Source organism: Danio rerio, chromosome 13, assembly GCF_052040795.2.
Source record: "Danio rerio strain M-AB ecotype USA chromosome 13, GRCz13ab, whole genome shotgun sequence".
NCBI classification, from domain to species: domain Eukaryota; kingdom Metazoa; phylum Chordata; class Actinopteri; order Cypriniformes; family Danionidae; genus Danio; species Danio rerio.
Window position 1 is genome coordinate 38,688,068 of NC_141033.1, and position 14,833 is coordinate 38,702,900.

A 14,833-nucleotide genomic window follows, 5' to 3' on the forward strand; every position below is an offset into this window, starting at 1 on the left:
CATCTCTGCAATGACTCAAACAACTTATTAATAAAGTCATCTGGAATGGCAAAGAAAGCGTTCTTGCAGGACTCCCAAAGTTCATCAAGAAGTTCATCTTCAATGCCCTTTCCATTTTACCCCAGACATGCTCAGTAATGTTCATATCTGGTGACTCGGCTGGCCAATCCTTAAGCACCTTGACCTTCTTTACTTACAGGAACTTTGATGTGAAGGTTGAAGTATGAGAAGGAGCGCTATCCTGCTGAAGAATTTGCCCTTTTGTAATGTAATGGGCAGAACAAATGTCTCGATTCCTCAGGCTGTTGATGTTGCCATCCACTCTGCAGATCTCTTACATGCCCTCATACTGAATGTAACCACAATCTATGATTTTTCCTTTATCAAATTTGACTGATTTCTGTGAGAATTTTGGTTCTTCTGCAGTATTTGTGATGATTGGGTTCTACCTTCTGCCCCTTTTCTAAATGATCAACTAGAAGTCAAATTAATATTTGTTGCTCCTACAACTGGGATCGACGACAAGACTTTTTTTAGGTAGTCAATACATACATATATAAGCCAAAAGTGAGCGCAGTCTTTCGGATGAGACATTAAACCGAGGCCCTGACTCTCTGTGGTCATTAAAAACCCCAGGATGTCCTTCGAAAAAGGGCCAAATCTGCCCACTGGCCTCTGTCCACCGTGGCCTCCTAACCATCCCCATATCATAATTGGCTTAATTACTCTGTCTCCTCTCCACCAATCAGCTGGTGTGTGGTTTGGTGTTACATGGTTGCTGTTGCGTCATCCAGGTGGATGCTGCACACTGGTGGTAGATAAGGAGATTCCCCCTATGTGTAAAGCGCTTTGATGGCCCAGAAAAGTGCGACATACATGTATATGACATAATAATAATTATTATTATTATTATATCCTTGAATTGTTAAAAATTCAGATTTTTTTTCCAGATTTAAATTTTTTTCCCCCATTTTTCCTTTTGTACAGGTTTTAAGATTTTTTCAGACAGGAATTTTTCAGACAAAAAAAATCGCACAGATAATATATATTTTTATATTTCGATTTAGCTTCATTGTTTTCATGTTTAAGTTTTAAGTTTTCTTATTTGACGTCAAGTTAGCTGCGCTAAGCACATTTTTATTTTAATAAATCAGGTTTTACATGCAATAATTATTTTTTCAGCTCTACAGAAAACAAGTTTAAACCGCTGTAGTCAGCAATAACAGCAGAGATGTGTGATGTACTCACGTGACCCTCCATGCCCTCTAGCGGAGTCCACTCTCTCCAAAAGTTACGTCCAGACCTCAATCTCATGCTTTCATCAGGCCACACCAGCTCCTTCCTCTTAGGATGATTTGTCACATCCAACACCTGACTCACATCCACAATCTGCACACAGAATCACAAAAACTTCAACAATTAACTAGAGATGGGCGATAGCACTTATTTTCATCACAAGAATTATCGATATTGTTACTGATACTTAAATGAAATATTTAATATTGATTTTATACACTTTTTTCCCATCTTCACTATTATTATTAAATAAATAGACATAATTCCCTTTTGCACTTACTGAAATTGCAGAACAATATTAATAAAACAATAATATATGCTATATAATGCCGTATATTACAAAAAACTACATTCCCCAAACCTTCATTCATTCATTGTCTTTCGGCTTAGTCCCTTTATTCATCAGGGGTCAACCCAGCAGAATGAACCTCCAACTTATCCAGCATGTTTACACAGCGGATGCCCTTCCAGCTGCAACCAAGTACTGGGAAACACCCATACACTCTCACATTCACACTCGTACAATATGGCCAATTTAGTTTATTCAATTCACCTATGCCACACATCATTGGATTTGTAGGGAAAACTGGAGCACCCAGAGGAAACCCATGCCAACATGGGGAGAACATGCTCCACACAGAAATAACAACTGACCCAGCCAGAACTCAAAACAGCAACCTTCCTGCTGTGAGGCGACAATGCTAAACACTGAGCCACCATGTCACCTGCACAAACCTTGTTTAATTAAAAAATATCAAAATTTCTTCCCTTTAACTTTTTTTTTTTAATGAAACAAAAGACTGTTGGCTCCTCTTTTGAGCCTATTTTACTTTGACTGATCAGTGGTGTTTTGTGTGTCACACAAAGCCTCGTCATTTTTAACTGGAGTAAAATAACTCCTTTTTCATTCAGTCATGATGACTGCAGCCATGCACGGGAGGTTTAAAAGCTGCGCTGTGGGTGTGTGTGCTGTGTACTGTGGCTTGAAAGTGTAAGTCTGTGAGTGAACAATGACTCATTAGCAGAGATACAGCAGAAACATATTTAAGTAAATACGAATACACAATTAAGATATTAAAATCATGTCGGCATCAATAGCCTAGTGGTACTGTGTGCCAACATATATAGTACAGAATGCTCATGGCGAGCTGAGTTTGATTCCCAGCTCAAGGTCCTTTGTTGATCCTTCCCCTCTCTCTGCTTCCAATGCTGTCCCGTCTGTAATCTACACTGTCCTATATCACAATCCTATATAATCTGCACTTGTACACAGCACCTTATAACAATATTCAATGCAATACTTTCGCCCATTGGTGAAGTTTTTTTTACTCCCTGCTGTCGCCACTGGCTTGCATAGTTCAGGACCTGCGCATTGATGGATTACTCTTCGGTGTTTGGACTCTTAGCAGTGAATATTAAAACACACTGAACAGAACCGAACTAATCTAAACTGAACTGAATGTCTGAAAAATGAACTGACACTGTTTCAACTCACTATAATCTTCTAAGTGAAGCTGCTTTGACACAATTTACATTGTAAAAGAGCTACATAAATAAAGATGAATTGAATACTTTCTCCTACACATTTGTACACAGCACCTTATAACTTGTATATTTATAACAAATCTGTACATACAGTTCATCATCCAGAGCTCTTTTGTCTAACTGCATCTCTGTTTAATGTTTGTCGTATTTTCTTATATTTATTTTGTGTTGTCACTTTATGTACACTGGAAGCTTGTGTAGCCTAAACAAATTCCTTGTGTGTAAAGCACACTTGGCAATAAAACCAATTCTTATTCTGATTCTTATTAAAATCAGTGATCACTCATTAAGAAAAAAAAAACACAGAAAAGATTGATACTTCTATTCAATCCTTTTGATACATTGCCAATATCGAAATATCAATACTTTGGATCAGCCCACCCCCACAATTTACACACAACTAAAGTGCCAAATCTGAGGCCTCTAGACACTAGCCATGGTTTCCGCTATATTCATTCTTCCATGGGAGGGCGCCACGCCAAAATTCATCCCGCCACGGCTACATTAAAGCTTTTCATTCAAAACATTCAGAAGTGTTTTTTTTTTTAATGGCGGGTGATAATCGCACCAAAGCTTATTAAAAGTTAAGTGGATTATAACAGCGCAAACTTTTCTGTAACCATAGTAGTGCTGTGCGTTATTTGTTTAACCCTTTTAGGTTAAGTGCTGACTGGCTGACTGACAGGTGCGTGATGCGTGAGGCCAGCAAACATGATGTATAGAATGCTCTGTAGGTCTATTGGAGACATTCATAAATATTCCTACCAAATCTAATAAATGTTGGAGACATACTTGTTACATAAACACACTAAATTGCACTTCAGCAGTGTTTATTTAAGAGCGCACAAGAAGATCTGCGCTTGAGCAGTGTGTATTTGAGGGGGCGTGCAAGTAGTTTTGTGCAGGAGCAGAGGAAATCGGCGCACAAGCAAAGACATTCGCATGTTCGTAGGCTATTACATAAATGCGATCTCGACTTCTAATACTGCGTTCACGATATTTGTCAATGAAATAACACCACAGGTAGTCGGTAGATCTGTGTAAAAAGGCCTGCCACCAGAGAACAAAATCGCCACTTTCTGATAAACTGGCACCAAATATCAAAAATAAAAACAGAATTTTCTGTGGTAGAAGAAGCTGCGTCAATCTTTTCTTTATTTAATAAATTACTTGAACCTCAGATGACAATGCCGATACGCAATGATTGCGTGGTGGTGTTTGAAGGGGTCAGACGCGAAGCAGACGCTTTAGACCAGGGGTGGGCAAACTCGGTCCTGGAGGGCTGGTGTCCTGCACAGTTAAGCTCCAACTCTAAATCACACACACCTGCTTATAGATTTCTAGTGATCTTGAAGACACTGATTAGGATGTTTAGGTGAGTTTGATTAGTGTTGCAGCTAAACTATGCAGGACACCGGCCCTCCAGGACCGAGTTTGCCCACCCCTGCTTTAGATAATTCGGAAATTCTGCATTCTAATTAATAATATAATAACACGAATACTGAGGTAGTCAAGGCATTTCAGAATGACCAAAACAACATTTCGTATGTTTTACAATGTGCTCAGCCTGCTGGTTTGTCCATTTACACACATTTTTATCATCACATGACCTCTTATAACAAAATCACATGACCTTTTTTAATGCGCATACTGGAATTTGTTCGCTAAAAGTGTTTCCATTGTAGTTTTTGAGCAATGTTTCTTATCGAACAAAAACTTTATCCTACTCAATTATGCGCATACATTTTTTATGAGTGTCTTGCCTTTTCCATCAACCGTTTTTTATGCCCATATCCAAAATGCGTATGAAAATAGGTGGACGGAAACGTAGCTACTGACCTGCACTCTGTAGGAGATGTCGTCCCTCCTCAGGCATGACAGCGAGGGGTTGTGATGGTGATGGTGGATGTAGTGGAGGTGGTGGTGGGGGTGAGGATGGATGTCCGTCCCCAGCACTAAGGCCTCGTTTCCCAGCAGGCCTGCGAGCGTGTGTGCGTGTCGTTTGCAGGGCGGGATGGAGTGAGCGGAGAGGGAGCTGGAGGGGCCAGGGGGCTCGGGGTTGGCGATGGAGGAGTTGGTTCCCAGCCGGAGCTGCAGGGAGGTGGGCAGGGTGCGGAGCGAGAGCTGGCTGCTGGAGGAGCGTCTGCAGGGCTCCAGACCAGTCACAGATGTGCGCAGTGAAGACTGACGACTGCTGCTGTGGCGGTACGAGGACGACTGACTGACCACAGACGCACGCGCAGGAGACTGACGAACCAAACCAGACTGAACTGACTGAGAACTCTGACTCGTACCTGAACACAAACAGAGAGAGAGAGAGAAAGAGAGAGAGAGAGACACTGTGTGTTATTTACTGGATACATCAGGGACAGATGGATAACTGTTGATTCATCTCTCTGTCTATTACCCATCCATCTATCTATCCATCTGTCCATTCATTCAATCAATCAATCAATTCTTCTATCCATCAGTCCATTCATCAATCCATCAATTGTCTGTCTATCCATCTATCCATCCCTCTCTGCCTGTCTGTCTATCTATTTATCCATCCATCAATCTGTCCATCTATCTATTCCTGTCTGTCTATCTTTCTGCCTATATGTCTGTCTGTCTCTCCGTACATCTATCTATCTATCTATCTATCTATCTATCTATCTATCTATCTATCTATCTATCTATCTATCTATCTATCTATCTATCTATCTATCTATCTATCTATCTATCTATCTATCTATCTATGCCTGTCTGTCTATCTTTCTGCCTACATGTTTGTCTGTCCGTCCATCCATCCATCCATCCATCCATCCGTCTGTCCATCCATCCATCTCTGCTTGTCTGTGTATCCGTCTATCTACTTGTCTATCTGTGTATCCATCCATCCATTTTTCTCTGCCTGTATGTCTGTCTATACATTCTTCCATCCATCCATCCATCAACTAACGCCAATATCCAAACCATGTATTTAAAACATGAATGCCAATATTTATCCATCCATCCACCCACCGATGTATCCATCCATCATCAATGGCAATATCTATCTATCCATCCATGCCAATAACTATCTATCCATCCATCTAATACCAATACCTATCTCTCAATCCCTCTATCTATCCCAATATCTATCTCTCAATCCATTCATGCCAATATCTGTCCATCCATCCTTCTTTGCTGGTCTGTCTAGCCATTAATTCATCTATTGTCTGTCTATTTATACATTCATACTTATATTATTCTGGCTTTCCACTGATTTGTTCAAGAGTTAATGTTTCATAGACCCATCCATATCTATGTCTATCCACTAATCTGTCCATCCATTCACTTGCCATCCATCTATTACCTATCCATCTATTTATCTATCTCTCAGTCCTTTTTCATCCATCCACCTGTCTGTCTAATCAAGCAATCAATAAATCAATTAAAAGTTGATGTCTATCACTCTATCCATCCATCCAGCACATAAGGCCTAAATTACCTCCACAACCTTACAACTTTCAAAAAATGCAAAGTCACACCATCATGCGCAAGCATATTTTGATGAGCTCTGCTTTTCTGGTTTTGTTCTACTTTTACACATACGTTGGCTATAAACATACACCAATAAAGTGTCAGACACAGCATGTTAAACTTAAAAACACAGATAGAGGACTTGCAAAGATTAACTAGGTGAAAGCCTAAGTAGAACACAAATGACATCATAATTCCATGCAAGTTACACAGTAAAAGTGTGAGCTCAACCAGTACGTGATGTCTTAAGCATTGACTGTGTGTTTACCCAGAGAATGTGGTGTGTACGCGTGTAGCGCTGTGGGTCCTGAGCTATGCTGGGAATCACTTGCTCCTGTCCCAGAATTCCCAGAATTCCCACTGCCACACGACAAACCACCCGCATCACAATCTTCGACATTCCCGCCACTATTACAGCCAGCACCACAGCCCTTACGCAGTCTGCAATCAGAGAAAAAACGTGCTGTTAATATGACATCACACAAAACATGTCCATTTCCTCTAATTCACACACACCTGTGCCACGTGTTGACAATAAAGTTTCGTATGTTGGCAATGCTGATTGGTCCTCCCAGTATGTGTCCCAGCTGGGGGTGTGTATTACAGTAAGAGGTTGTCAAGGGCGATACATATATTGGGTATCCGATTGGCTGGTCGCATGATGAGTTGATCATGTTGCGTAGTGCTTGCTTGGCATTCTGGATGCTTCCACGCTCCGGGTTTCGGTTTCGTAAAAACACCAATTCCTGCTGCTGTCCTGCCCACAGGCCACGAACACACTCCTTATTCACCTGAAAATGCACATGTGAAAATTTTAAATAACTTATTCCATATTTTTCCACATGACTAACTAAAGCCTGCACTTTCAGTTTGGGGAACTTCCCTTTACAGAAACTGAAACAAATTATTTGAAATATTAGGGTTGCTCTAAAAATAATACATACAGATAAAAAAGCTTAATTTTGCATTATTTTTGCTGTTTTGAAACTAGCAGGTAGTGCTGTCGCCTTACAGCAAGAAGGTCGCTGGGTCGCTGGTTGAACCTTGGCTCAGTTGTTGTTTCTGTGTGGAGTTTGCATGTTCTCCCTGCCTTTGCGTGGGTTTTCTCCGGGTGCTCTGGTTTCCCCCACAGTCCAAAGACATGCGGTACAGGTGAATTGGGTAGGCTAAATTGTCCGTAGTGTATGAGTGTGTGTGTGAATGTGTGTGGATGTTTCCCAGAGATGGGTTGCGGCTGGAAGGGCATCCGCTGCATAAAAACTTGCTGGATAAGTTGGTGGTTAATTCCGCTGTGGCAACCCCGGATTAATAAAGGGACTAAGCCGACAAGAAATTGAATTAAACTAATTTTACCCTAGGTATTTTAACATGATTAGTGTCACAAGCACATCTGTGGTAAAAACAGTTTAAAGTTTATGGTTTATCCCCCTCCAGATGATTTTCTCAACTACGTTGCCGGAGGACCATGAGTTCAGCACATTTTCCATGTCTCCTTAAGCGAAAAAACCTGATACTGATCATCAGATCATTAGCAGAGACTGAAAGACCTGTAATGGGTGTGACAGACAAAGGAGTCATCCAAAACATACAGTAACTATTCATTTAAGTAGTATTAAGTAATATTAACTAATTACATGTGCTTACTGTACGGTTGGGGTTTGAATGTGGGTTAGGTTTAGGCTTAGCTATTCATAATTAGGCATATTTCATTGTAATTACTATAGTAAGTGAATGAAACATGATTAACTATGTCACCAAGTTAAAGGCAACCTATTATGCCTACTTTTACAATGTGTAAAAAAGTTTATGATGTTGTTAGAGTGTGTATGTGAAGTTTCAGCTCAAAATACCTCACATATAATGTTTTATAACTCTATGAAAACTGCCCCTTTTAGGCTTTGATCCAAATTGTGGCATTTTGGTCACTGTCGCTTTAAATTCAAATGAGATTGTGCTTTTTTCAAAAGAGGGCAGAGCTACAAACACCTATGCATCAGAATAGCAACAGATTCAAAAACAGGACTTAAGTTATCACTGTGAAAAACTGAAATGTATCAAAATAAAGGTCGTCTATGGAGACTCCAGTGTTCATTTGTGCATCTAAAACTCCACATTTATTATATTATATCTTCAGCAGGTGAAAACTATAATGGCAGATGGCTGCTACTTATTCAGGGCTGTCTATCCTAATGCCTGAGAGATCGGCACTAATGGGTAGACCCACACGGAATCTGCACGTGCAGAATTCCGCAGATTTTCCGCAGAATTCCGCAGATTTCTGCAGATTTTTAGCTCATCATTAATTCTGTTTATTGACTTTTTTACTTTTATTTTACTAATTTATTCAGTTTTTAATCAGTAATTTATTACTTTTATTTTATATATTAAGGTTTTAGTTATGATACTCCGCTGGATACTCCCAAAATAATTGCACAGAAATCCGCAGATTTTTACCAAAATTCTCCGCAGAAATAGCAAAAAACCTCAGCAGATTCCGTCTGGCCCTACTAATGGGCTAGGCTTTCGCCCTCTGATTACATGTACAATGGAAGAATGTCAAATTGTTTCTGAAGACTGCTTTTATAAAGTATGATTACAAAAAAAATAATTAATTCATTTTACCATTAAGAGGCAGGCTATATTTACAATGTTCCAAAAAAAAAAAAAAAAAAAAAAAAGTGATTTTGATAGGTCCCCTTTAAAGTGTTACAGTTAATTCTAATTGCTTTTTAATACTCAATGGATGAACTGAGACTGAACTGAGAATCACGCCACCCCCTTTGTACACAGTTACTCCCATAATTCATTCAAATAATTATGTGGCCATAGATTTTTTCCCTCAGTTTTTCTTCCTTTGCTGCTTTGTGTCCTCTCTCACCTTTATGACCCTGAAGCTGAGGTAGCGTCTGTTCAGCATGATGATCTTGTACTCATTGGTCCCTTCATCCAGCACATGTCTGAGAGCGAGCAGAGAGGGAGAGTTGGACAGGACGGCATTGCGCCAGGCCGGATCCCCCTCATGAGCGATCACCAGTGTCTGCTCGTGCGAAGAAATGGCTTCAAACAACACCGATGACTCCTCATATTCATCAGGGGAAGTGAAGTGATCCTGCAAAGAGAGATTAGACTCACTATGGGTACACACTAATAATAATAATAATAATATTAATAATAATAATAATTTGTTACATTTATATAGCGCTTTTCTGGGCTCTCAAAGCGCTTTACACAATGGGGGGGAATCTCCTCATCAATCCATAAAAAGGTATGACAGAGAACAGATGAGTCTCACCTGATGCAGTTTGAGTGACATGCGAATTCCCGGAACAACCACCTTCCTCAGCAGCTCCATGTCTGTAAAGATCCATTCATCTCTCACAGACGAGATCCGGAAATCACCTTTAAACAAGGCATGCAGCCCATACAGGAATGACTCCAGATTGCTGTAACAACACAAAAACATAACCACTGGTGTAAAGTAGCAAGTTACAATTACTCAGATTACTATAATCAAGTAGTTTTTTTCAGGAGCTTTTACTTGAGTACATTTTAAGTGCTGTATCAGGGCTTTACTTCAACATGCAGTAATATGATTATTTTTTCTAGTATAAGGTGAATGGCTAAGTAGAATAATCATGCCTATGATTCCCATCCAATTAAATGGCGCATTGAAAAATTGCACCAGACAGAAAAACTTCAGATACGGATGCTTTAAAGCAATAAAAAGGTGTCCAAGAATATGCAAAATTATTACACATAATGACAGAGCCAAATGGCCTTAAACAATAACTAAATGCACTACAGAATGTTATGTTTTCAAACACATCAACAAATTGCATGCATTTAATCCGTGCTACATAAGCTTGTTTAACAGCACCAGGACACTATTGCTTGTTAGTCAGGCATCAAAGTGCATAATAAGCATTAACATATCTTCACAGCTAGAATTTATATTTGTTTTTAGGCCATACAATGCATAAACCTGCTTTCTGTAGGGTTATTATATGTGCATATTTAACTGTAATTTGTTTTCACTTTAAATAAACTCACATTTATATTTTTAGTCCATGAATGGCAAATAATTAAATTTCCAGTTAAAAACACCCTTAAAATAAATGGCACTGATATAAGCAAAATGTTTAATTAGCAGGATATAAGATGGGATCATTTTCACAGTGTAATACCCGACTTACTACTCGAGTACTTTTTAAAGGGCTTTTTTTCCCGCATACTTTTAAGTAGTATTTAAAACATAGTTTCACTTTACTCGCACTACATTTTTTGGCATTTAATGGCACTTTTACTTGGGTATGGTTTTTCAGTACTCCTCCCAACAGTCTCACACACACGAAAAGCTTTTTGGAAAGCCTCCAGCTCAGTACAAGATTTTTGTGCCCCCACCTGGACATATGGTGAGATGCAGTTCCCAAAGCTCTCCTTCCCAAAACACACAGACCATAACACAACAACACCAGCAGAGAGTCTTTTTCACTGTCCAGTGGCTGAAAAAACAACACAGACAACAGAACAAATAGGAAGATGAACAAGAAACCTTTTTTTAATTTAAATAAAGTGCGAATTCTGCATATTAGAACAATTCTCAAGGATCGAGTAACAAAGTAGACTTCAGTTATGATGCCAAGAAATTCAGTTTGGCCATTACAGCAATAGCTTACTCTTTAAAATATATAATAATAATAATAATATTAATAATAATAATAATAATAATAATAATAAACTTATTTTATATTATTTTTACTGATTAATCTATGTTTGAGCAAACAAATGCAGCTTTCGGTAGAATCAGAGACATGGATTATATATATCAGCAACACTATACACTTACCAGCCACTTTATTAGGTACACCTATCCAACTGCTTGTTAACGCACATTTCTAATCAGCTAATCACATGGCAGCAACTCAATGCATTTAGGCATGTAGACATGGTCAAGACGATCTGCTGCAGTACAAACTGAGCATCAGAATGGGGAACAAAGGTAATTTAAGGGACTTTTAAAGTGCCATGGTTGATGGTGCCAGACGGGCTGGTCTGAGTATTTCAGAAACTGCTGATCTACTGGGATTTTCACGCACAACCATCTCCAGGGTTTACAGAGAATGGTCCAAAAAAGAGAAAATATCCAGTGGCAGTTTTGTGGGCGCAAATGCCTTGTTGATGCCATAGGTCAAAGGAGAATGGCCAGACTGGTTCAAGCTGAAGGAAAGGCAACAGTAACTCAATGAAAAAACATTGCATGGTCTGATGAGTCTTAATTTCTGCTGCGACATTCGTTACATATTTGTGACATTCAACAACATAATTGTTTTATGTTCAATCATGTATGTTTAGCATAAAGGAATAGTGTGGAAGCCAGTATTTTTACAGTGTATTTTTTCTCTATTTTCTTTTTTTTCCCTTTAATATCTGTGTTTTTGTCTTGTCACTGTCATCCTGTTGTACTTTGGAAACTTCTGAAACAAAAACTATTTTCTTGTGTGTAAAAATATACCTGGCAATAAAGTTTTTATTTGTAATAAAAAAAAACATGAAGAAATCTGACACCAAACATCTGAAAGCTACTGTAAACTGCATTACACATATTGAGTGGTATCTATTTGTGTTTACCTTCTCTCTTCGAGAGTTGCAGTACTGGATCCAGCTGAGGTAGACCGAGCAGAAGCTGTCTCTGGAGATCCCTGCCAGTCTGTGGTCATAATCTTCGTCAATATTAGGGTTAAAAGTCGGATCCAGATCAACGTAATTCCTCTCTCCGCAGCTCTTCAAGCCCTCCAGTAGACCTTCATTCGCCAACCACTCCTCCAGTTTAGGAGAGGCAATGACATAGTAAATGATGCCCTACACACACATACAAACAAACACAAATGATAAATAGCAAGTTTTCAATAGATCGGGTCAGTAGAGGACAGCAATGTTTGTGTGCTTACCTTTACGTAGTAGGTGGTGAGGATTCGCCGCAGATCAAACACCTGCAGCATAGACGCGGCACTGTTATCGGTGATGCTGTAGCCCTCCAGGGCGTATTTAGTGACCAGAACCTCCCAGGCCAACCAGCGCTGGCCGAAGGCAGCGTTAAAGGACAGCAGATGGGGGAGATGACCAGGCTCGCAGCAGCAGCAGCTTTCATCCTCTTCCACTCCCTCTGTTATCGCCTCTACCTCCCTCTGCTGGCAATATGTCCCTGAAAGATAGATGAAATACTTTAATATCACAAGCAGTAAAATATTTATCAGCCCGTCATAAACACAATAAGTCGACCAATGGACAAACCTAGTCAGAAATATTACTAATCATCTGAATGCATATACAGTCATGTGAAAGAGTTAGGACACCCTTGCAATTTTAAGAACTGCCAAGGAACAAACAGGCCTTTCACGATATCTGTTCTTTGTTGTTGGATTTATTGCATCAAAATATTCTGCAATAAACGATATTATCATCATTTTAGGCCCATTTTATGCCACTCATTACATAGTGCCAGAATGACAATATACAGTAATAACATCACAATGCAAGTACACTCTTCCAAAGGACACATAATATTTTAGTCTTAAGAATATTTGATTTAATTATAGTCATTTCAACAATTTAATAATTAGGCATTGGAATCAGAATGAAAGATAAAAAATAATAAATGTTAACATAAATGTGCAAGGTGAAAAGTAAGATGCTGCGATATCTGCTTCTATTTTCAGTTGTCAGACACCCACATGAAAATATACTGCAGCAATGCATAGTAAATACTATAGTGTTTTTTTTTACCATAATGACACTGACACCTCTGATAGAGATAGAAATGTTGCATAATCAGCTTAAATGTTACTAGAATTGATTTTTATGTATGTACTAGGACGATAACCATTTTCAAGGTATACCGTGGTTTGGAAAAAATCTATGTTTTTAAACCGCCAAAATTTTCTGTAATACTGTTCCTAAGGTATGTGTACGGTTTTTTATTTACATTTTTTTTAAAGCAAAAAAGTATCTCCATCAGAAACAATAGCCAAAGATGCCATTTTAAATTGTAAATAAATCTGTGTTTCTGAAATTAATGAAGACAGCAGAAGTCAAAGATTCATTAGAATTATGCAGCCTGACATGTTTACTGCTCCAAAATATCTTAGATCTTTCAAAAAATAAAATATATTCTGTTCAAAGAGGAAAAAGTTTTTGTTTTTATCAGAATCAGAATCTTATGCGTTATGTTCCAGTTTATTGAGGTTTGTGGACATCAATTTACCAATGAATATTTATTTCCTGAAAGCCAAGGGATTTAATAGGGTATCCTAACATTTTTACATGACTGTAGATAGTGTATTTTGTTTATTTAATTAGTTTATTCTTTTTCATTTATATTTATTTAATATATTTGATATTTCATATTCTATATATTTTCTATATAACTATCTCTCAGTTAGTTCTGGTGGTATTTTGGATCAGTTTCTCTTTTGGGTCAGTTGTTCATTGTTCCAGTTTCTTTAGGTTTGTTGACATTTATTTACTAATGAATTTTTATTTCCTGAAAGCCATGGGATTTAATAGGGTGTCCTAACATTTTACATGACTGTAGATAGTGTATTTTATTTGATTATTTTATTCTCTTTCATAGAGAGAGAGAGAAAGAGAAAAAACATTGAGACAATCCTTCAAAAATAAATATGCCATTTAAAAACACATTTTACCCTCATTTCTCCTTTATACTCCTAGACAAAAACAACCTAAATATTTTTAACATTGGTCAAAAGATACAAATATGTCAGCGCAATAACCTAGTGGTTGGCACACCGACATATGGTGCGGAAGAGCTCTGGGCATCCCAAATCCGAATCTCAGCTGGTGGACCTTTCCCAATCCTACCCCCCCTCTCTCCCGCACTTCACTTACTGTCAACCTACTGACCTGTCAAATAAAGGTAAAAAGCCAAAAACAAATCTTTAAAATAAAGATCCAAATATGCAAATGAATAAATTAAATTAAACGTGCTGTTTTAGCTACTCTGCTCTGAAGACTTTTACACATTGGCTACCCCTGGCTGGAAACCTTTTATAATTTTTGTTCAAGGCATATAAGCAACAAGGTTTTGCATACATTTCCTGGAAATTTTGCTTTATATTGTATGACACAGACTGCATCACACAGTTGCAGCTGGATTTTTGGCTGCATATCCATGATATGAATCTCCAGCCCATAACAAAAGTGCTCTGCTGGACTGAGATCTGGTGACTGCATGTTTGAATGTAGAGAATTCAATGTCATTTTTAAGAAGCTAGTTTTATCCTACTATACGTAGACTTAATAAGAAGGTATATAAAGGTTGTTATGAAGCCACTGACAACAAGTCACAATCAGTCAGCAATGATACTCGGACAGGCTATGGCTTGTAAATGATGCTCAATTGTCTAAATGTGCCATGAAAATATCCTCCACATCTTTACACCACCATTGGGCTGATCCACAGATATAAGGC

At 38.5% G+C, this 14,833-nt stretch overlaps 1 protein-coding gene across 8 annotated transcripts in view; it reads right to left on the reverse strand.

The window, feature by feature from the left end:
- pcnx1 (pecanex 1) overlaps positions 1–14,833 on the reverse strand; it is an 83,185-nt gene that overhangs the window by 1,774 nt on the left and 66,578 nt on the right. For all 8 annotated transcript variants that reach the window (XM_087279605.1, XM_087279604.1, XM_087279601.1 and 5 more), the window contains 9 exons: positions 12,294–12,547; positions 11,974–12,204; positions 10,747–10,847; positions 9,638–9,788; positions 9,224–9,454; positions 6,862–7,136; positions 6,614–6,786; positions 4,681–5,135; positions 1,249–1,389 (listed from right to left, as the gene is read on the reverse strand). In XM_087279605.1, coding sequence (XP_087135731.1) covers positions 1,249–1,389; positions 4,681–5,135; positions 6,614–6,786; positions 6,862–7,136; positions 9,224–9,454; positions 9,638–9,788; positions 10,747–10,847; positions 11,974–12,204; positions 12,294–12,547 — 2,012 coding nt within the window. The remainder of the gene's footprint in view (positions 1–1,248; positions 1,390–4,680; positions 5,136–6,613; positions 6,787–6,861; positions 7,137–9,223; positions 9,455–9,637; positions 9,789–10,746; positions 10,848–11,973; positions 12,205–12,293; positions 12,548–14,833) is intronic.